The sequence below is a fragment of the Xyrauchen texanus genome, chromosome 4 (assembly GCF_025860055.1).
Source record: "Xyrauchen texanus isolate HMW12.3.18 chromosome 4, RBS_HiC_50CHRs, whole genome shotgun sequence".
NCBI lineage: Eukaryota > Metazoa > Chordata > Actinopteri > Cypriniformes > Catostomidae > Xyrauchen > Xyrauchen texanus.
Genome location: NC_068279.1, coordinates 22109661 through 22134295, shown reverse-complemented (window position 1 = coordinate 22134295; position 24635 = coordinate 22109661). Strand labels below are relative to the sequence as shown.

At 35.6% G+C, this 24635-nt stretch overlaps 3 protein-coding genes across 3 annotated transcripts; 2 read left to right on the top strand and 1 right to left on the bottom strand.

The window, feature by feature from the left end:
• Positions 1–1366: 1366 nt before the first annotated feature.
• Positions 1367–6792, top strand: LOC127642174 (calcium-binding protein 7-like). The gene is made up of 5 exons (XM_052124863.1): positions 1367–2022; positions 4656–4799; positions 5161–5273; positions 5675–5822; positions 6361–6792. Exons 1-5 carry the CDS (start codon positions 1914–1916, stop codon positions 6486–6488), a joined length of 642 nt encoding a protein of 213 aa, XP_051980823.1. The 5' UTR covers positions 1367–1913; the 3' UTR covers positions 6489–6792.
• Positions 6793–8352: 1560 nt separating this feature from the next.
• Positions 8353–13420, bottom strand: zmat5 (zinc finger, matrin-type 5). The gene is made up of 5 exons (XM_052124868.1): positions 13146–13420; positions 12996–13058; positions 12795–12875; positions 12484–12595; positions 8353–12041 (listed from the first exon to the last, which is right to left on the bottom strand). Exons 1-5 carry the CDS (start codon positions 13270–13272, stop codon positions 11900–11902), a joined length of 525 nt encoding a protein of 174 aa, XP_051980828.1. The 5' UTR covers positions 13273–13420; the 3' UTR covers positions 8353–11899.
• A 2829-nt stretch (positions 13421–16249) lies between these two features.
• On the top strand, positions 16250–24635 carry arpc5lb (actin related protein 2/3 complex, subunit 5-like, b). The gene is made up of 4 exons (XM_052124879.1): positions 16250–16622; positions 21843–21914; positions 22002–22178; positions 23520–24635. Exons 1-4 carry the CDS (start codon positions 16482–16484, stop codon positions 23580–23582), a joined length of 453 nt encoding a protein of 150 aa, XP_051980839.1. The 5' UTR covers positions 16250–16481; the 3' UTR covers positions 23583–24635.

The following is a 24635-nucleotide window of genomic DNA, read 5'->3' as shown; positions in this document are numbered from 1 at the left end:
TGTGTGTGTGTGTGTGTGTGTGTTTATCATTTATTTGATTGATAAATGGTGTTTGTTAGGACGTTGTGTTTGTTATCTACCCTGTAAACAATTTAGTGCCACTCTTACATTTTGTTTGCAAGAGAAGCAGAAGGATCAACTCTGAAGCTTTGTTCTCTCTCCTAGTTAGTTGCAAGTTTGCTTTTTATTCTTGCACCTGTACACAACAGTACCAATATTCATCTGAATATATTATTAGGTTGAAGTGTGTTGATGTGGTGATCTTAGTGTATAAGAGCTTTTCTCACTGAAGGTAGCTAAGTCATTTATTTGGGCTTTAGTGGGATGGTTTATAAGGGTTACAATTGTAGGTTTTTAAGTGTATTCATAAAAAATTTGCCATTGCAGGTGTAGTGTGCCCCTGTATAATGCTGCTGTTTCTTCATACCTGTTTCTTTACATCAGTTCCTGCATACTGTTCACCAGAGTCACTTCATTGTTTTATTTATTTATTTTGCCAAATGTTTTGCACAACATTTCTCTTGATTCTGCATTGTACAGTTAGTGGGAGAAAATGTCCCATTATAAATAACATAAGTGTGTACTGTAGACCTATGATGTTCCAGAAATGAAAACACAACAGATACACATACAAAGAATATTTTATAATGAATGCTTGCCAAATAAGAGTGATATCTAACGAGTTGGGCTCAGGTGCATTCAGTAAGGCAGAAAATTAGATCCAGATCGGGTTTCGTGATAATAGCGCTATAACCTAAAACTAACTTAACTTACACGTACATTTACACCAGCACATATAGGCTAATCCACATTAAGTAGAACTGAAACTGGAGCTGGCAGATCCAAAAATGCGAAACGCTTTCTACCTGATTTCCAGATGTTGTTGGCTCGTTATTCGTTTGGCATTCGGCTTCTCCTACCCGCGCTAGACACTACCTCTAAAAAAATTTTACATAGGAAAACAAGGGGAAAATTTTAAGACGGACGCAAGAAACGTTTTCGGTGTGAACGGCCCCTAAGCGCGTTTAAGCGAGTGCATATGAGACGAGTGACTTTGGATGGAGGGACATCAGGCGCACATTCGGGGATCACACCTCAAGGAGGACGCAACTGCAAAGGAAAATAATTGAATTTGGGTTAATCATCTCGAGTTTCCTTCAATCTTTTGACATTAGTCATTAATTTTTGGGGAAATGAACACGTTATTCGTCGTTCTGTAATGGATCCACGTCACACGAACTATCCATGTCATTAACTTAAGAAAATGCCACATTTTATCTGACATTCCTAATGGACAGAATGACTAAAATGTCTGAAATCTCAGTGACTGGAATGTTTCAACGTATTCCGACTGCTAGAACACGAGACCATTCGACTACCTGTAGGATTGCATTGAGAGTGTAAGGGAGAGGTGATGCCCAGGAGGTAATCCACATAATATAGTGTGACACTAGTCGTTTTTTTTACGCCTCTGTGCATATTTTGCTCTCATGCACCATTATACCAGTTAAACATCAGGTAAAATAATTAAACCGTCGTAATCTCAAGGAGAGATGACATCACGTTGCTCGTGAACAGGCGGTGCAGGATGCTCCACGTTTATCCTTCAAATCCAGTTGAAGATGTGCAGAAAGCCGGGACATTTTCAGAAAGCTCCATTTGAATGGCAATACTGATCTACAATCAGCAATCGATCGAGTGATCATTCTTGCCTGTGATCGGTCTGCAGCGTGACTAATCGCAAAGGACAACAATAAAAGAGGATGAAGATGAATCAAACGCGCGTTGTTTTTTTATTTATTTTTTGTTGTTTACATTGAGCTTCCGACAAGCGCTCTGTAGTAAAGTTGCGGTGACCAAACTACAGCGGTGCTATATGAAGATCAAGATCCAAGATCTTTGCCCTCGCAGAAATGCCAGTGCGTGCCGTGACTTCCAGGTTCATGTACAGGGGACTTTGCTCAATTCCAGATATCCTCTCCTACAAGACTCCTATCACCCTCCCCGAGGATGAAGTGGAGGGTAAGTGATATTTCATTGGGAGTTATAGAGTGGCGTTTTTTGGTGTGATAGTGGTTCCAACACTTGGAGAATTGCATGCTTTCGGCACCATGGAGAGCTCCCGATGACACGCTGTCTGGCTGTCAGGGTTCACAAATGAAGAAAGTGAGCTCTAAAACCGTTTTCCCCCCTATACACTATTCAGTGGCTCAGGAAAAATAAAAATAAATATTGTATTATATGTTGATATCGATTGTTTTGGGTTATAATGACGAGTAACAGCACGGTAAGAAATCTGCAGTGTTGTTCAAAGCGCGGCACTATGAACTTTGCCACTCCAATATATTTATCTTCTTAAAAATCCAAGCACATTTACATTCAGACCCAAATCTTTTTAGTCGTTTAACAGTTACATTTAATTCAACATTTGTGCATATTCAACACTTAAACATTGCACTGAATCTTTTGTCAAAGATATGTATAAATAGTAATTAATTACCCCAAAGCATTTTAATACATGCTTCCATCATATAAAACCAATGCAAACTAAGAAATGTTTCCATTCTGAAGTCCATGAAAACAAACTCTGAGTCATGTTTAATATCAGTTTAAATGATAAATTAGTTTATGTGTTAAATATCAAAACTAGTATCTACACCAAATGTACAGTACTGTGCAAAATATTTAGGCACTGAAGATGTTTCACAAAAACATTTGCCTTAAGATGGTTATTTATATCATTAGCTTTAGTGTGTCAATAGGAAATATAAATGTTAGACTCCTGAACATTCCTTTATCAAATAGAAAAGATTAGAATAGAAGAACAGGGAGCTCTGCAACAGATGTCATGGTCCCCATAAAGTGTCCAGAATTGGGGTGTTTTAAAGGCAAAGGTGGTGACACCGAATATTGATTTAGCTTTTTTATGTTTACTGGACTTTGTATGACATTAATTGATAAATGAAAACAATTTATGGCATTATTTTTGAAGACATACTCACTATGCAACATTTTTCACAAGTGCCTAAAACTTTTGCACAGTACTATATATCTTTTCGAATGTATGTAATATTTCTGTGTACAACCTTCCAGTATCCTGTGTTGGCACATGCATGGGATACACAGGCATATAGCTGACACTCATCTGGCCATTCAGAGAGAGTGAGTCCTACCCTAATGTCTGCTTCATTTAGGAATACAGTATTTCAAGGGATTTCTGAATAATTATTGGTGGAAGTCACAGAGTTGTCCAATCAGACATTTTGAAATAGACTAAGGCCGACCCTACGATTTTGGGGGCTCTAAGCAGATTTTCCAAATGGGGCCCCCCTGTCTCCAGGTACACCGAACAACCTACAGCCCACTAACCGCCAGCTATTTTAGTAGGAGCAATTAGGCATGTTTGTGCCATTGCCTAATCTGCATAATTCCTTGATAGTGAATCAATGCTTTGCTTCTTGTTCACATTCTTTCCAACTCATGAGCAAACTCCTTATCCTCTGTCATGTTTAAACTAGGTTACTAGTTACTAAATACTGTACACTGAACCCATGGTAAGGGGCCCCCTGGTGGTTGTGAGGCCCTGTGCAGCCGCTTATGTCGCTTATTATGTAGTTTTTATAAAGTTTCCTTATAGCAATTAAACAATATCATTGTTTATTTAAAATGCTAAAATAAATAGAAATAAATACTTCACATACTGAAACAATAGCTGGTATTGTGGATTGCCATGAAAACTCTCTGAAATATTTAGCATGTTAATGTGGGTATGACATATTGATTGAATATTGGTCTTGAATGACTAGATCTGCTACTGAACTTCTTTGGCTTAAAAATCCATAAAATTAATATTTTAAGGCCTTATGCTTGAATAATTTAAGCATATTTGTTTGGTCAAAAGGAACTTTGTTGGCATGTTATTAGCTGTTATTAATAATTCATATAGATTTTAGCTCTTTTTAGTGTTATTGATGTTGTTTCACAGCAATTAGGTGTTTTGTGTAAAGTTAACATTTGGGTGATTAGTGTTACCTTTGGTGAAGTTGAATCCTGTTTTATTAATTAATCTTGCGTATGTTAATGAGCATTGCTGATGCGTAGCTTTATCTGCACTTCTTTGGGAAATCAAGTTTAATGACTGACCTTAGTCATTATTGTCTTAATTAAATAAAAAAAATAAAAAAGTGCTAATAGTTGTTAAACCTTATTCATGTGACATACATTTTTAGTATAAAGTTGAATGAATGGACACATTGTGTAGGTAAAGGTTTTCTAGTTATACTGAGATAAAATTACCATAATCTTGCACACAGAGTTTTCTGTCTGAACTTTGGTCACTGCGTATTGAATGTCACAATAGTCACCTCAAAGAAGAAAAAAAATGCTTAAAAATCAAGAGTTTCCAAGAGACCGCTATTGTTTTCTTGTCACACAAAATTACCCTCAAAATAAAATATGCTTAAAAATCAAGATTTTTGTCATCACTGGCTTCCTAAAAACATAATATGGTAAAAATATAGGAAAAATATCATACATTTATTTCATATTTATTGTCTGGTTTATTGCCATCAGTATGGGATTATGAAGAATTGCCATTTCAGCGAGTTTACAGCATAGTTTGTTGTAACATGGCAATCTGTCTGGCATATCCGTAGAGATCCGGGAAGCCTTTAAGGTGTTTGACCGTGATGGGAATGGATTCATCTCAAAACAGGAGCTGGGAATGGCCATGCGGTCTCTTGGTTACATGCCAAACGAGGTGGAGCTGGAGGTGATCATTCAGAGACTGGACATGGATGGTATATCAGTCATCATAAAAATTTCAGAAATGTCATTTGTGATTTTAGAAACATATGCTTTTCATGTTTCAGCATGTGGCCTACATTGTGAAATTGTGTGATAGTCTTTCGATCAGTATTTATTCATTATGTTTTGATTAAATCTAAGCACTACTGTAGAAACATGCACCGTAAACTGTAAAAAGTGGCAAATTGAATTGTTATGCAACCTGCAAATCACTGAACAAATGACTGATGTTTTTGATAACGACTGGAAAGATTAGAGTTTGGTTGTTCTGCTAGATCAGCATGAGATTGTCATCTTCCACAAGAAGGGTTACAGTGAAGCTAGCCTGTATTTTTGCATTCTTCTGTTTTGCAGGTGACGGTCAGGTTGACTTTGAAGAGTTTGTAACACTTCTTGGACCAAAACTTTCTTCTGCTGGAATGCCTGACAGGTTCCATGGAGCTGAGTTTGACTCCATATTCTGGAAGGTAGCAGTTTAGCTTTGAAATAACCTCAAGAGCTTTGCCCCATGGCCTCAATGGTTAGCAGTTTCGCCAGGCTTCAGCTTTTCTCTGTCTCATTGTTCTGACCCCCTCTGATTACTGGTGGAAAAAGAAGATTATTTATGCATTATTCACACTCAGCAATTAACTTGCTGACATTTTTTGCTTTAGTAATAGCATTGAATTAAAGACCATTACGAGGCAATATTCTCTTAAATTTGCTATTTAGTTTAAGCCATTTGTGCATTTGCCACTGATCATTAATAGCCTTAATAATCATTTAAAAGAAAAAATCATGATTTTGAACTTTGTTCCACTAATGACATATATATTGCCAATTCATCACATGGAGTCATTTTTTTTCTTTTTTTCATTTGTTCCATTAGTGTGACATGCAAAAGCTGACTGTGGATGAGCTGAAGAGACTCCTGTATGACACCTTCTGTGATCATTTGACTATGAAAGACATCGAGAACATTATCATGACAGAAGAGACTCACTTAAACAGCCCAGAGTGCCAAGTAGATATTGACAGTAAGTCCTCTTATACTAACAATTAAGCTGTGACAAACATGATATATTTACCTTGGCTGTTCGTATCTAACACATTTGCTCCCTGTGTGAGACCATGCATCAGTTTCACTTTGAATTGTTTGGGTATTATCATGTCAGTCAAAATTGTCTGTCAACTCCATTAAACACAAAAGACACAGATGCCACTGTTGCAGCATTGGGAATCTATTTTTAGCTGAAATACATTCTGTTGGTAGTCCTGGGGAAATAAAGGAGCTCATGAATCTGTTTGAAGCAGGACAGTGGTGTGTGTGTCTGCAATACATTTGAACAGCTTTGGTAGATGGAATGTTTCTTTTTATTGAAGAACAGCCATTGGCAAGTTTTATGCCTGTTTGTAAGCTGCTAATACACATACTGTAACTTATCAAAGAAAAAAAAACAAGCACAATTGATTTTAAAGGTAAGGAATTTGAAGCTTGTCTTTCTTAAAAAATGTTACATCCAATATTGTCCATTATAACTTCTTTCTTTCATTTTTTTTAACTTTCCTTTAAAGCAAACCCCACGCAACAAGTCAAGCACAAATGTGTGCGTAAGAGCTTGATTTGTGCCTTTGCCATCGCATTTATCATCAGCGTCATGCTCATTGCAGCCAATCAGATGCTTCGAAGGGGGATGAAGTGAACTGTTTCTAAAACCATGAATGACTGACAAAAGGAAGTAAGGTAAAAATGCAAAAATGTCCAGATATTTAACAGTTTATAGGGTCAAAGAAACACCAAAGGATTCATTGTTATTTTACTATTATCTCAAAGTAAAGTCAGACTGTTCTTAGACAGGCAAAATAAAAGTAGAGCCCAAAACAATATAGTTCAAAAGTGTCATGTGATTTTTGTGTAGGAATTCAACAGGAACAACAGTTATTCAAGATAATTGTGCTATATAGTATTACATGTCTCTAATCAGTTCATGCTACTGAACAGAGAAAATACACGTCAATCATAATGTAGCACATCATACATAAAATATTGTATAGTGTGAATATAATATATCTTATGTCCATATACTGTATGAATATCATGTCAGGGCCTTTTTTTCTATATATATATATATATATATATATATATATATATATATATATATATATATATAACATTTAACATTGACTTAAAAATGTTGTATCATCTGATTATGTACATAACTAGTACCGTAGACCATAACATGCACTTTATGATCAACATGTTCACTTTGACATTTTGGGATATTTGTCGATACAAAATTAACAGTCGGGTAATCTAATTTGTTACCCTAAGTCACCATGAGTAGCAAAGCTGAGTAAGAGTAATTTAAAAAGGAAATTAATGTAAAAGGATGTGAATGAAAATGGAGTATGTATTTGGTGACAATCCAAAGTGTTATTAAATCTATCTATACATTTGTGCATTCATATATATATATATATATATATATATATATATATATAATATAGTCCTGACTCTCAAGATTGTTTATTGACAGATATTTTATTCATTTGTCTGCTGGTTGAGTAAAAAAAAAAAAAATACATTGAGAAATGACTGATTACTGGCTATTCATATCATGTGTCAAGTCGATGTTTGTGTGTAGGCATACTGTACAATAACTGTTATGAGTGTAGTTAATGATATATATATATTTGCATGAAATATTTATTAGCATTTTGGTAACATTAATGTTCAATCTGATTTAGTGTTCAGTTAGTATTATTATCATAACAAAAATTCAACTTGTAGTTTTCATTGTTCTGTGTTGTGACAGATACTTAATTTACTTGTCAAGAACTGTCTCATTTCACTGAAATCTGTTAAGGCTTTCACAGCATAATTCACAGGAAATAAAGCAGATAACATACCATAACAAATAGGGGTACTCAAAATTATTATTTCAAACTTTCAAAACTGTAGCTTTAAGTTTGATGTGTGCACTAATGGTAACAAGCAATATTTGACTTATGCATACTCTGAAATATATTTGTATCCAGTATCTATCTGTAATTTATGCATTTGTCAGCAATATCAGTGCCTAAACAGGTAGTTGGAAAACATTTATTTGTTCTTGTTTGGTTTTTCCAAAGTCTATATCTTTTGTGTACTTTCCTAGTAGTTTATTCTCATGTGTTTGTGCTATTTCACAAATGATAAGAAAAATAATTGATGAGAACAATAAGTATGGTTATTACTACTAATCATACATGTAATCATATCTGCAACTCAATAAGATGATTGTAATGATAATCATGTATAATGAGGGAGAGAGTTATCATATTTACTCACTCTCATGTTGTTCCAAACCTGTATGGCTTTCTTTCTTCTGTGGAACAAAAATTAGATGCAATGCAAAATATTAGGCTCTGGCAGCCTCAGTCACTTTTCACTTTCAATGTACTATTAATTAAAAAAAGATGCAATCAAAGTGAATGAGACTATCATTTAATTTTTGAGTGAGCTGTTCCTTAAAGACACTCATATTTTGTAACTCCATATATGTTTATGTAAGATTAAGATACTATTATAGAAATTGTTTCACAAAAAGAGAAACATATATTACAGAAAAATGTCAGCACTGATGAAAACTGTTTCTTTGTTGCATGTATTTGTGTATGTATTTCTGACATATACGTTGTATTGTGTAATGTTAAAGTCAGCGTTTGTTCTCAAAATATGCAATCTATTCTTATTTGATGACAATTTACTGTGAATTAAAGTAATAATTGACATTTATACTGATTTCAGGACATCAGAAACATATCATGCTTTCAATTTCCAAAGCTCAAGCATGTGATCTTCTGTGTGTTTTGTGAGACCTGTTTTATACTGTTTAGAATCATATTATTTAATATGCCATTTTTTCCCCTATCAAAATAGAAGATGAGTGAGACTCTTAAGATTATATGCAATATACTTTTTATTATGTTTACCAGTAGTTTTTCAATATTTATTTAATATAAATTAATTTCATTCCATGTGGAAAATTAAGGAATATACGCTTAAATACATAATGTCAATTACAAATAAACAAACATAATTATATTAATTGTGATGTAACTGTAATGTATACAAATTATGTATGTAACTTTATATTGCATCAATTTGGAATCTATGATGTGCCAGAATGTGCTGTTACATGTAATTGTAACATGTGAACAACTGAATTAAAGCAGTAGTGCTTCCACTTTGCTGTTGCTAATGTTATATATATTAAACTTATACAGCAAGCTTGTAGGGATAGTCTAGGGATAGTTCACCCAAAAATGAAAATTCTCTTATCATTTACTGATCCTAATACTAGATAGTATGTCTAAAAGTATGATTTTCTTTCTTCTGCAGAACACAAATATATTTAGCTCTGCTGGTCCTCACATTGCAAGTGAATGGTGACCAGAACTTAGTAGGTCCAAATTAAAGGCAACATAAAAGTTATCTATATGACTCCAGTGGTTAAATCCATATCTTCAGAAGTGATATGATAGGTGTGGGTGAGAAACAGATGTTTTACTATCAATATCCACCTTTGACCAGCCTAACCAGTAAGTGTATTTTCAGTAAAAGAAAAAAGGACTTAAATATTGATCTCTTTCTCACCTACACCTATCATATAGCTTCAGAAGATATGGATTTAATCACTGGAGTCTTATGGACTACTTTCATGCTGCCTTTGTTCATTTTGGACCATAGTTCTGGACACCAATCACTTGCATTGTAAGAGCTTAAATATTATTTAAAAAATCTTATTTTGTGTTCTGCAGAAAAAAGGAAGTCATACACATCAGGGCCGGCATGAGGGCAAGTAAATAATGAGAGAATTTAAAACTTTTTTAGGTAAACGTTACCTTTACAATACAAAGGAAAGTCAGCATGTGAGGTTTTAGAAATATTACAACCAACAACACAGTCATCACTTAAATAAATGTATTCTGATCTGGCTGACTATTTCAGTTTTAGCCTTCTGTACTATCTATGAATTAAGTTATTTGTATTTGTATAGCCCTTTGCATAACAGATGTCATTTTAAAAGCAGCTGTACAGAAAATTATGCTATAACAGAAAATAAAGCAGTAATGTCATAGTCATCATTGTGCTGTTTGATAAAGATGTGTTTGTAGATAGTGCCATAATAAGTCAATCATATTTGTACTTAGTGAGCAAGCCAAAGGCGACCATGATAAGGAATAAAAAAAAAAAATTGTAAGATGTTGGTTAATGTAGAAAATAACCTTGGGAGAATCAAGGCTCACCTTGGGGGCCAGTACCCTTCTGGCAAAACAGCATGAATATAATTCCAATATTACTTATTTATGTGTAGAACAAGTCATTGTTTAAATGAGTAACCCAAGTAAATATTAGGGGCAAGTGTTTAAACAAAATGATTTTGTATGTACTGTAAGATTAGTGACAAAGACATTGAAGTACATCCAGTATTAAATGTGGAAGTGCACGTAGATGCAGAGTAGTTTGTTATTTGGCTGATGAAGGCTTTAGTTGGCAGTTAATTTAATTAAAATGAACATCTATGTATGTCTATAAAATACATGTTGTAGTGGAATGTGTCTGCCGTTATATTACATGTGATGCTTCCTGTCTTGTCTTTGGGATTACATACCACTGGAAAATGGCAACTGCTTATGCCAGTTAAGTAACTAAATTCAACTAGACTAGCACAAAGTCCTCAAAAGTACAGCAGAGATGCAAAGGCTTTTAGACAAACCCATTTCCTTTGTCTCTGCTCCAACACACAGCCAATAGGATCTTTCATCGGCAGGCCTGTAAATGTTTTGCATTCAAGTCAAGTATTACATTCATCAGTGTAGACAAGGGGAATTCACTAAGGCCATGCAGGCTAACAGTACAGAACATCCCTGAAACAGGCAATCAGGAGTAAATTGAAAATGCTTCTCTCATCTGAATTTCAATCTAAACCATCCACAAAGAAGGCAGAAACAAACAGACGCTTTCTCCATAGTCTTAACATTTAGTTTAAGATCACTGTCAAATTCTTGACAATTGGCAAGTGAAGACACTAATTATGTTAACTCCATCCCGTTAAGAAAAGAAACATCTTTCAAACTTCACATCATGATATTGATTGCATTGCATATTCTTAATTTTTCCATGCCCCTTTAATGACGATTGATATAGGACATTACATTTTAACTACAGATAGCATTTGCCCTGAACTTAAAGGGATAGTTGACCCAAAAATGAAAATTCACTCATCATTTCATGCCATCCCAGATGTGTATGACTTTCTTTCTTCTGCTGAACACAAAGATTTTTAGAAGAATATTTCAGCTCTGTAGGTCCATAGAAACATCTTTCAAACATCTTTCAAAAGCAAATAGTGGCCAGAGCTACTACAGTGGCCACTTCTTCTACAGAAGTGATAAGATAGGTGTGGGTGAGAAACAGATCAATATTTAAGTCCTTTTTTTTCTTCTATAAATTCTCCTCACTGCCAGTAGGTGGCGAAATGCACGAAGAATGAGAATCACCAAAAACACAAGAACAATGTGCAAGTGAAAATGGAGATAGACAGTAAAAAAAAGGGGCTTAAATATTGATTGTTACTCATCCACACCTATCATATTGCTTCTAAAGATATAGATTTAACCACTGGAGTCATATGAATCCCTTTTATGCTGCCTAGTTTACATTACACTTCCAAATGCTTGACGCATGCACAGAATGCTATAATGCACTATTGGATGTGTAATCGAGCTTGAAATCACAACCAACTGGAATGCTTCAAATGACATGGATTAAACCACTGGAGTCATATGGATTCCACTTATGATGCCTTTATGTGATATATATATTTGGACCTTCAGAGTTTTGGCCACCATTCACTTGCATTGTATGGAAATACAGAGCTGAAATTTTCTTCTAAAAAAAAACTTTGTGATCGGAAGAATAAAGTAAGTCATACATATCTGGGATGGCATGAGGGTTAGTTAATGATGAGAGAATTTTCATTTATGGGTCAACTATACCTTTAACCTTTGTGGAGAATTTTGAATCATTTTTAACCATTATAGAAATACAATTATTTAGAATTCCATTTCAACCCCAATCATTTTGCAGTGTCACTCTCCAACCACCAACTGGTGGAGGATGGAGGGATGGAGGAAGATCTGGAATAGAAAGAAGATATGGAGGTATCTCGAAGTTTTCAGGGCCCTCTTCCTCTTCCATATTTAAAACTCTGAAATAAAAGAAGTCATACAAGTTAGACTGCTGATCTCAAGAGCATAAGTGTGTATTCTTTACCACTGGAGCCTATGTGCAGGTAATTATGCAAATGATGGAGCTGTAGGCAATCTCATTTTAATATCTGTCAGTCAGGGTGACCTCTAAGATACAAATTTGTATGTATTTTGAGTGCACTTTAGCAGACTTGCACCTAGGCAGCTGGAATTGTTCAATTATGAAGAAATGCAACATGTTCCAATACTGGTTGTTTTTGACAAGAAATATTCCGAAAACAGTGTCTGTATTTGCTATAATTCTAAATGACACACAATGGGTTTTGGTAACCTCTTTCATTGCAACACTGGGATAGTTTATCAACATCAAAGTCTAAACTGAGTCTATAACAATTCCAGCCTTCCAAATAACAATTATTTACACTAGTTCACATCTAGTACCTTCCGGATGTCAAAGCAGCACGTTTCTTCTCTCTTCTAGAGAGCCATTCATCAATGTTGCGCTCAGAGGATGATCCACCTTGGTCAGGATCCTCCCTTTGCCGCCTTTCATCTGACAGATAATTGGCAAATGCACTCAGTTTAACTAAATGTACAAATGTACAAGTGTAAACAGCATTCAGATTTACACATGCCTTCTCAATACACTTAAACCTTGAGATCCAATCAATGAACCACCAAAAATGTATCTCATGATGAAGGTCCAATAAAACTAAAGTTGATTGCATGCAGTGATGGTCACTGCTGCTCACCATCAATCTTTTGCTCCAACATCTCCATGTGTCTCTCAGACATGTGTGAGAAACGACAGCTTGCACCAAATACACACTGCCCTGGAAAAGAGTAAAAGGGAAAAATATACCTGCTGTTGAGGGAGCTATCAGAAAATTCAATACACTAAAATATATATATTTAAGAAGAGATATAGCGCTTTCCCTCAGTCACGCTTTTACCTTTCTGTAGAAATGTTCTGCATGGTTCTTTGCTCCGCTCTTCATTTAGAACTGTAACAGCGTCTGAAAATAAAAATAAAAGACGTGGTGTTTTGTCTCAAGGAATTGCTTAAACCCCTGCTATTGCTTCTTGTGGATCTCGGTGAGTACCTCTGAAGTTGTCAAACCAGGCTTTCTTCGCTCGGTGATGCTGGAGGCCGTTGAGGTGCCGCTTTCTGTTGTGCAGTGTGTCCTGAAAGCTGCGGTCACAGTAGTCGCAGTAATACCTCTTCCCCATTGTTCTCTACGATATAGACTGCAAATCTCAAACCAAATATATATCTGAACTGAAGATGGAAATGTGATAAAGATTGTAACACGTCTCCGGGTAAAGCAATGTTTATTTATTTGGGATCATCGGTTCAAGATGGCGATGAAAACATGTTGGCTGCGCAGACGCAGAATAAAGCGACGAACAGCGCCATCTATTGGATAAACACCTCACGCACACCGGTCAAGTAAACGACCTTTTTGAACCTAGATATGGAGCTGGAGTACTCTAGGCCAACTCTGCACTGAACAGCCTCTCCTTTTTCTCCAAAATCAAAAGAATAATAATTAATAATTAATTATAATTTACATGTAGAAAATTAGGCCAATTTTAGGGCCATTTGTGACTTTATTTTCATGACAGTTAAGCACCCCCCTCCAATTCTCATGACCTCAATGCAAAAAGTATTTATTCATCATAGTAGGCTAGTACTTGGTACTGACTTTAGTTTTCAATCATTTTATTAATAATAATAATAAAAAACTTTATTTAAACATTTTATATATTTATATGTTGTACTGTGCAAAAGTTTTAGGCACTTGTGAGGATGTCTTCAAAAATAATGCCATAAATAGTTTTCATTTATCAATTAACATCCTACAAAGATCAGTAAACATAAAAAAGCTAAATCAATATTTGGTGTGACAACCTTTACTTTTAAAACAGCACCAATTCTCCTAGGTACACCTGGACACAGTTTTTCTTGGTTGTTGGCAGATAGGATGTTCCAAGCTTCTTGGAGAATTCACCACAGTTCTTCTGTCTATTTAGTCTCAATTGCTTCTGTCTATTTATACAATCTCAAACTGACACAATGTTCAGTGGAGGACACTGTGGGGGCCATGACATCTGTTGCAGGGCTCCCTGTTCCTCTATTCTAATCTTTTCTATTTTGCCACAATAATAATAATAATAATAATAATAATAATATATATATATATATATATATATATATATATATATATATATATATATATATATATATATATATATATATATGAATGTGTTACAATAATGAGAATCATCATGGACAACAAAGGATATAGTAAAGGAATATTCAATACAAGTCAAGCTCAATTTACAGCATTTGTTGCATAATATTGATTACCACAAATAATAATTTTGAACTGTTTTAAAAATAATAATAATCGAGGTTACAGTGAGGCACTTACAATGGCAGTGAATGGGTCCAATCCTTAAATACTCATTGTTTCAAAAGTATAGCCACAAGACGTAAACATTATGCATGTTAACATGATTTTATTGTGATAAAATCGCTAACCAACCTTGTCTCTTTAGTTTTAGTACAATTATTGTTTACAATTTTGATGCCATGATGACTTAACACTGTAAACCCTAAAACAGGGTTGGGGAGTAACAAAATACATGTAACGGGATTACATATTTAAAATACAAAATATGAGTAACTGTATTCCACTACAGTTACAATTTAAATCATTGGCAATTAGAATACAGTTACATTAAAAAAGTATTTTGATTACTGAAGAGATTAATTTAAATTTTATTGTCATTTGTTTCATTTAATATTTCATCATTTCAGATGGAAAAAATGTATACTTATAAATGATGCGATCCAAAGTGTATTTGAACAGTTGTGAAACACTTTCTTATGAGCAGACAGAGAAGTAAACTTACTTGAAGTAAGACCTTTGATATTAGGGCCAAAAATCATATTCTCAATAATCATTTTGTATTGTTTTCCTGTAAAAATATCAAAAATCCTTAAAACAAGATCAATTTGATTTATCTCGTTTTTAGAAACAACACTGCATAAGATATTTAGGTTTATCAGAGAATGTATTTTTAACATGAGTTTTTATAGTCAAAACAAGTGAAAAAATCTACCAGTGCTGAAGTAGGCCTAATCCAAAGTATTTAGAATACGTTACTGACCTTGAGTAATCTATCAAAATACATTACATATGACATTTTACAGCATGTATTCTGTAATCTGTAGTGGAATAAATTTCAAATGTAACCCTCCCAACTAGTGCTGCACAATTAATCATATCGCAATCGCGATGTCAGCCTGTGCGATTATTTGACGGCAAATGTTGCGATTCTATTAAAGAAATAAATGCATGTGTGGACTTAACAGCCCATTCTCTCTGAGAGCTGTTTGCCCATTTTCTACATCGGTAATGAAAAGATCAGGTGAAGATGGATGCCGAGCAGCAGAAACACAGATCACAGATGGGTCTGATATGTCTTTATTTCATCAATAATTAAAGTTAATATAATTCAGGAGTGTGACATGTAAATAAGTTCAAACTCCAAAACTGTCATTCTCTGTGTGGTCACAGCCGCTTCAACCAGTTGCAGTTGAACTTACATACATGTATATATATTTAGTGGTTTGATTGAGTGAACCACACTTTTATATCCAGTTTCCTTTTCAAAAGCGTTTATACAAAGTATGTGTTACATCCTGCTTAAATGTCCCTGTTTGTTTTCCTTGATAACCAAGGCTCATGATACCATATGTTATTATATCGCAATCGCATATCGCAGTATGGAATTGTGGTGGCGTAGTGTTCTAAAGCACATAACTGTTAATCAGAAGGTCGCTGGTTCGATCCCCACGGCCACCACCATTGTGTCCTTGAGCAAGTCACTTAACTCCAGGTTGCTCTGGGGGGATTGTCCCTGTAATAAGTGCACTGTAAGTCGCTATGGATAAAAGCGTCTGCCAAATGCATTATGTAAATGTAATATTAACCTCAATAATCGCAATATGACATTTTCCCCAAATCGTGCAGCCCTACTCCCAACCCTGTGTGTGTGTGTGTGTGTGTGTGTGTGTGTGTGTGTGTGTGTGTGAATAAATGTTACAAAATGTAACAAATCTTTCACACTCCCATTCAGCAGGTGGCAGTATTACTCAAGCTTTGCACAACCGTCACATCACATCTTTCATATTAAAAATGCGGCTCTGTTCGAGATACTAACAGCTCATGTGGTGGCCTGTGGCAGCAGCATAAAACATTGAACTCCACCGACTTTGGTTATCAACTCATCCATCTTTGGATGTATTCAATGAGGCGTCGACTATAATTAGAGACCGAACTGACTCACTTCAGACCACACACACGTTTACTGACGCTGTAACAGGCAGACGGGACCGCTGAGTGAGTGAGGATACACTGTGGCCCCAAATGGCCAAGAACACGCTGTCTTCGCGCTTCAGAAAGGTGGATATTGATGAATTCGACGAGAACAAATTCGTGGACGATCACGACGAGCCAGCGGATCAGCAAGGACCCGATGCGGCGGAGGTCGATAACCTTATCAGGCAATATCCTTTTTCATTTGAGATCCAAACAAACCCCCGCATGAATGTTGCTAGGGAATGAGATATAAGAACGTGAACCCGTGTGTCATGAGCGCGCACGGTTCAGTACAGGCTACAAAAGTAGATCATAACGTGATGATGGTTCTGCTTATTTGTTTACAAGGGATTAACCGTTAATTTATGCCCTTTTAAGTCTGCAGCGACGATTTGCAGTTTATATTGTACTTGCATTGTAGAGAGTGGGTGTAGATTAATTTGCCTTCTACTCTTTGGACAAAACAAGAATGTGGGATCTGAAAATATATGTTGTATCAAAAGCTTTTAGGGCGCAGTGAATAAGTATGTCACCTTATTTAATGTAGCATGCATTTAAAATGTTAATCAAGCTTTTATTGCATATCAACTGTTTGTATCTTATCTTTCGATCACAGGACATGCTTTCATACTATAAGACAACGTTTTTATACAGTGACTTGTTTAATAGATATTTTTTTAAAGTACCATCTGAACAGATTTTACAGTTTTTCATATTGCAAATATGTAGTGACGAACCCTTGTTTGCCAAGTGAATGGCCTAGTTGCTGACATGGTGTTAAAACTAAATAAATAAACAGGACATGCTGCAGGTAATAATTACAGATGTGCTAATATTCGAAACAACCGCACAATTACGAGTGCGATATTACTTTTAATACAAAAGTTCAATAAGACCTATAAAATCAGCCAGTTTGTGTATTTCTTCCCCACCAGTGAATAGTTCCAAAGGAAGCCAGCCAAACAAGTGAGTCTGTAATGGAAATGGAAGTGGGGAATGACTATTTAACCTATCAGTTGAGACTATGATTGATTTAATGACTCCCTCATAATATACAAGATGCTCATTTGTCGCCACCTACTGGCCTAAATATTCTCCAGTAATGGTCACTGAACAAATCTTTGAATGAAATCGAAATGAACAAAGAATCAAAATTTCCCACCACTATTTGGAAAGCCACAAATACTATGAAGGGGAGTGATATAAATACAGAAGCATCTCAGTGCTGTTGGACTGTATATACCTGAAAAACTCATCATTTCAATCAGATTTGAGGATCGGTTGTGTAAACGGAATGTAAGATATCCTGTTCTCGAGACTGTATTTTTCTAACTAAAAACATCCATAGATATCTGACAGTTAAGATTATTCTGTCACGTTTTCCAATTAGGTCTGTTATGCGCATTTAGTATCATCTCAGTTCAATGTAAAGAACAGTTGAAGCTAACAAACTTTTGCATTGCATCACCATATTAAACCTGGTAAGGACAGGAGGGTTGTTTATCCACATGCTCTACAATACTTGATTGTCATATTATGATTCTCATTTCCTTGTTTAGGTGCAGGCCTGTGTGTATACAATGGTATGACTGTATCTTTGACTTTTTGTATTTGTTTATCATTTCTATGTCGCCCAGCTCCTATAAGTGAAATATTCCCAAACTTAAATTCATCTCGTTTTTGGATGAGTTGTTGCATGGTTGGTGGCATCACTTTCCATATCTGAGGTTGGTCATCTATTGACTTGCCCCAACATTGTCCAAAGAGACCTCTGATTTGCATTGGGCTTTCAACTTCCTCTCTGCTCTGGTATAGCAAGTTCCTGCTGATGGTATCTTGGGTTGATTAAGTAGAGCAGCCAAAGCCAGTTTCCAGTTAAGTTTCAGTCAAGTTAAAACCCTATTCAGAATCACAATAATGTATGCAAAGAGTTCACTTGCACATGCAACGATTAGGAGGCCTTTGTCTTTAGTGTGGGCTATATTCAGTTCTCTTGCTTGGCATTCATAATCGCCATCTGTTTCAGTGATTCACATTAGAACTGCAGAAAGCACACTTCGTCTCTGAATGGGCAGCCTGTGAACATTAGGGCTGCCCCCTAATAGTCAACCAAACATTAGTCAATGAGACAGAGTCTCAGTCAACCAAGTTTTGATTGGACGGTTAATTGCAAAAAAAAAAACTCCACAGGAAGTGACGTAAGTCATGACAGACATGATCGTTTACACGGCTGGTCCATGCAGTAATTAATTATGTCGGGCAGAAAATCCAAAATGTGGAATCGTTTCGAGAGGGTAAAGGATGATCCCTAGGAGGTGACATGCAAACTCTTCAGGCATCGACCTCAAACATGGCTTATCATTTTTTAACATGTAAATAGCCTAACGTTAGCCTCATAGCATGGCCGCTCGCACTAATGTTAGATAACCTAGATAAATATTCTCTATTAGGCTTATCAAAGTGTTTGTGGGGAAGCTAAAGTAGTACCACACTTACTGCATGTTTAATTAATCTGCATTTCTCTCTATAAATTAACAAAATGTTCAGACAGTCTCCTTGCTGGTTTTTCCGACACGTTCAGAATCGTTACCACTTTTGCCGGTGTTGCTGCGGCTTGCTTCGTGCGTGTGATTGTAAAATTTAAATTTTAAAGGCTCATTATGGTTTAGAATATCTCTGTAATGTAGAAAAGTGTTAACAATGTTACTTATAACATTCTTTCTCAGCCCTAGAACTCAAACCATTTTCTGATGCCCCCCAAAATATATCTATTTAAGAAATTAAACTAATATCATAAACGTGCGACAACTTGTTGACTAATGGCTTAAACTAACAACTACTAGCCGACTAGGAAATTCTTTGGCCGGAGCAGCCCTAGTGAACATCCTCTATTGTGAGTTCCTTTCTACATACAAATATTCATACTTCCCTCGTATAGTATAATAAAAAAACAGTATTTCAGAAGAGTAGTATGCCTGAATCCTCTGCATGAAGCAGTAAACAAGAAATACACAGATGACCTACTATTTCCGGTGTGAAGTGCTGGACACTGTACGATCCCATAATCCCTCGGGATTTAGAACGGCAGAGAACCGAGAATAAATAAGTAGTGTGTGTGTGTGTGTGTGTGTGTGTGTGTGTGTGTGTGTGTGTGTATATAGTGTGTGTATATATATATATACACCCACACACAAATATACCAAGTAAGTTGTTTCTGTGCTTAAATGTAGTGCCTAGCTGAGGAGCTTTCAAATTTGTTTTGAGTCTGCCTGACTGTGATGGGCACCAGGATTTCACTTTTTTTTTTTACAATTTATTTGCAATGGGGCAGAATGCAAAGAGCTTGATCTTGCTGAACAGGTATTATTATAGAGCGGTGAGCTTCACTAAGAAAAACAAAAGGTTCCTCAGGGACTTTACCGAGTCCCAGCAGAGCTTCTTGGTGTTTTGAACGAATCATTGCCATACATGTTTTTGCCATAGTTATTTATAGAAATCAACAGAGTTGATTTCTCCATCAACTCTGATGGTATCAATCTGCATTTGTCTTGTTTTACTTTGTAATATTCTGTATAATTTCCCGAGGGGAGCAAATTCATTGGACCTTTTTAATTCCCTTTTATGGTCCTCTGAGACTGGTTATTTTGGGGCGTGTTTGGTGCGTTGTCAATGGTAATGTAAATGTGATGTTATCTCGGATAACTTTATTCAAAACATTTGGATATCCACCTTGTGAATTCATTAGCTTATTATTTTGTATTTTAATAAGCAATAGAATATGGCACTTAATTTTATTTTCATGATATTCTTTTTATTTGTTAGATTTTTTTTTATTCAAGCTGAGAGTAAAATATCTTTATACTGTTACTTAAATCTAACAGGGTTCTAATACAAGGCTTTGTTTAAAAATGCAAATTAGGTGTTGGATCCGTTAGCGTAAGCTTAAGTGGAACATCCTCAACATAGCTTAAAAAGGATACCCAGGGACAAGAAGTTGGAAATATTCTGGAACACAAGGTCATGTGTTGAGAAGAGTGTCTTGAGACTGTTTTATCTGTTCAGCTTCGATATTGAGGCCTTCTATTTTTATATTTAGGTCATAGCATCAGAAATGGTTATACTTGAATTAGAAATTGATATTAATGTAGCGCTGCCACAACTACTCGATAATGAAAATCATCTACAACAAATTTCATTATAGTTTAGTTGGATATGTGTGGCCAGCACAGAGAAGCTCTGTCAGTGATGTCACTTTACAGCCCAGTGAAAAATGTGTTTACATGATAACTCGTTGGAAAAAGACGGAGCTGAAATAACATGACTCGTGTTGTCCAGCGCAAGAGCACTTTAAGCACTTCAAAGAAGATCAAGAGCATACAGTTTAATGTGGACCGGTTGCTGCATCAGGTTTGTTGACAGTTTAATGTGTTTGAGAGTTGTTTCTCTCCAGTGCATAACTTACATTTTTACTGTTATATACGTTTTATAATGGATGTGTTCTGAATTCAAGGTGCACGTTTCTATTTCACAAAACTGTTTGTCTTTACAAGCGAGTCTCAGTTAAACTTCACTGAGCAAGCGAGCACATGCATCCATGTCAATCAAACCGATTGCATTTCTGGTAAAGGAACATAGTGAGCATTCTGAGCAACAATGCTTCCTGGTTTTAACGGTGTATTCTGGGAACTTTTATGAAGCGTATGTTTCAGCCAGAGATTATTATTATTTTTATTTTTTTTTTACTGAGATAACCTCAGCAGACTGAAGCATCTCCTCCATAGACATCAATTAAAAAGAACGGCCTCTTGTCTCCTCGCCAGTGTACCGCTCATAGAATGTGGGGCCGCCGCATTATGCTATTTTATGCTAAGCTTGTAGGCTCCCCTTACTAGAAGTGGTCTATTTCAGCCCTAGAAATAAATGGCAGGCTCCCTGATCAGTGCCCTGACTACTGAACAAGGGTGCGTCTCAATCAGCTCCATTGTTCAATCACATCATTCCAGTGCACTGAAACGGTGGCTCCCTAAAAATCCCAGAATCACAGTAAAAACAAGATGCTTTGAGCTTAATTAGTTTTAAATCAGTGTTTTAACATTTCAACAATACTGCACATGCATAGCCTGTATATTGATATTACCCCCCGTTGCAGCATACAGAAGGATCAATCCGGATTCCTGAGAGCGTATTCTCCTCTGTGAGAATCTTTGACAAATTCATATTTGTCTACTGAAGTGTTTCGGTGTTATGCTGCATATTCAGTATAAGTGTGTGTATGACAAAGCAGCTATGGAAGATTATATTCCTTGTGTCATTTCATGTGAAGTTTAAAACTGAGGTATGATGGTAAATGCATATAACTTGAGGAGCTGATACACAATTGACATATCCCTTAACCAGTTATAATGCACAGGGGACATGATGGCAGCCCTTCACATTGCTCTTAGGAACCCGCCAATCAACAGTAAGAACCCAGCTTTGAAGGTACTGACCACATACTGCACAATTGCTTGAAATACTGCAAACCTGAAAACTTCATAATTCCTGTCTGTCTTGCTCTCTCTTTCTCAGGAAAAGGCTCTGACTGTGGTGTTGAGGGTGCTGACATCCTTTAAAAGCAGTGATATAGAGTCAGCTGTTAAATCTCTTGACAAGAATGGAGTCGATCTTCTCATGAAGTACGTCTACAAAGGTTTTGAGAGGCCTACAGAAAATAGCAGTGCCATATTGCTGCAGTGGCATGAAAAGGTATCCCCCGTCAGTCATCTTCCCATTTATCAAGAGTGTGATTTAAAAGTGTGCTTGTTTTTTTCCTCATTAAAAATGTTTACCCCTAAAGAAATTAATGGTACTTTTGAAAAATATGTGAAAAATAATATACTCTTAAATGAGATGAAGAATTCAGTCATATTACTAGCCTAATAAAAGCTGTTTTATTTTACGCAGAGCTGCGCTGACTAATAAGGGCTGCCATGTTGTGATCACATGACCAGCCGAATACTGCTTATTTTTTTAAAGTAACACTTTTTTTTTTGAAAGAAACATTTTCACTCATAGAATAAATGCCACTTGGTTTCCGAATTAAGGGATGTACATTGAGTATTTGAGTACTCTAACCCACAGAAAACAAATAATCGATTACTCATGAATTCAAATTTAAGTTAAAATAACAAGTATATATGTGAAATTGATATTTTGTGTTTTATTCACAGAAGTTACTAAGAACTGTTTCAAAATAAGCTGACTTAAAGGGATAGTTCACCCAAAAAGGAAAATTCTCTCATCATTTATTCACTCGTATGCCATCCCAGATGTGTATAACTTTCTTTCATCTGCAGAACACAAATGATGATTTTTTTGAAAAATATCTCAGCTCTGTAGGTTCATACAATTCAAGTGAATGGGTACCAACATGTTTAAGCTCCAAAATCCATGTAAGGGCAACATAAAAGTACTCTAGACAACTCTGGTGGTTAAATCCATATCTTCAGAAGCAATATGATAAGTGTGGTTGAGAAACAGATTTCCTTTTTCCTTCACGTTCTCCATGTTCTTTGAGGTGATATACCTCCTACTGGGCAGGGAGGAGAATTTATATAAAAAAATTACTTGAATATTGATCTGTTTCTCACCCACACCTATCATATTGTGCTGAACACCTGGATTTAACCACTGGAGTCATATGGATTACTTTTATGCTCACTTGTATGTGGATTTTGGCACCTATTCGTTTGCATTGTATGGACCTACAGAGCTGAAATATTCTTCTAAAAATCACACACATCTGGGATGCCAGGAGGGTGTGTCAATCATACAAGAATTTTCATTTTTGGCTGAACTATCCCTTTAAACAACCTTGTGTTTTTGGAAAAAAAAAAAACAACAAAAACAATATGCATTAATAAAATGAAAAATAATAGTAAAAAAAAAAACTTTGCAAATATTAATACAAAATATGATTATTTTCAGTCACATGAAAATTCCAGTGCTGTAAGCTGTTTAATAAATTTTGGGGGCAAACCATGTTAAATTGGCATTAATGTGTCAAACAATAGGTCACCACTTATTCTCTTTCTGTCTTTATAACAGGCATTTTCCATTGGAGGACTAGGCTCTATTGTTCGAGTTATGACCGCTAGGAAGACCGTATGACTACCTGACAAGATTTGGAAACAATCTTGCTAAGAGACACTGCAGACATTAGGCTAGTTTGCCTATGATCTGAATGAAGAGATCGAAACTGTCAATGGTAGAGAAACAACGAAGCACTTGTTTCAAACTGAAAAAATATATACATGTGTAAAGTAATTACACATGCCAATATATCATAAATTATTGATATACTGGCAACAAAAAGATCTTAATTAGACATTTTATGGGGGGGATATATAAAAAATATATACAAAATATACTGTGGAAGATACAGCTATCCTGGTGTACATGCTCTGAGTTACATGGTGATAACAGAAGATCAAGTGAGTGCAAACAGCAATTGAGCCAGTCCATTTGAGATAAATTGTTGCAGATTTGCAGTTTTGCTGTGCTAACTCAGACCAGTTAAAAATGTAGATTTAATGAATGTTTAATTTTCATATTTTATTTCACATCTATGGTCCCATATTCTTGTTTTTTTTGTGTGCAGAGATTTACTAATGGAACCAGTGATGTGACCAAAGGGGTAGAGTGGGGATCTTTATAAAGTGCCTGCTACAATAAATTAAATGGATCCCTTTTATGTCATCAGACTTTTAGTGATTGTTTTCGGTTTGATTCCATGTTGATTTTATTTAATTAAATAGTTATTCCAACTTCATTTTAGTATGAATTTAGCTCTGTTTACCTTGACCGCTCCATAACATTGTTTTATAATACTTTACCACAGAAATGTGTTGCAACCGTCTGACAAAACTATTTGGATGTTGAGCTTCAGAAACAGGAAGGACAGGCTAATTAAGGTAGTGCATATCAGGAAAAAAAGTGTCTTCAAAGTATTCTGAAAGATGTGCCTCTGATAACCTCTATCATGTGAAGACCAGTGCCTCTGGGATATTATTCCAGGGAAATAGAGCTCTAATCTCACTGCAGGGCAGAACAAAGACCAGGAGCCATACTCCTTTATAATCACAGCTCATATATAAATGTCAAATTGCTTTTGTCTTGTGATGTATATACATCTGTATAAATTTGTTGATGTAATGATTAAAA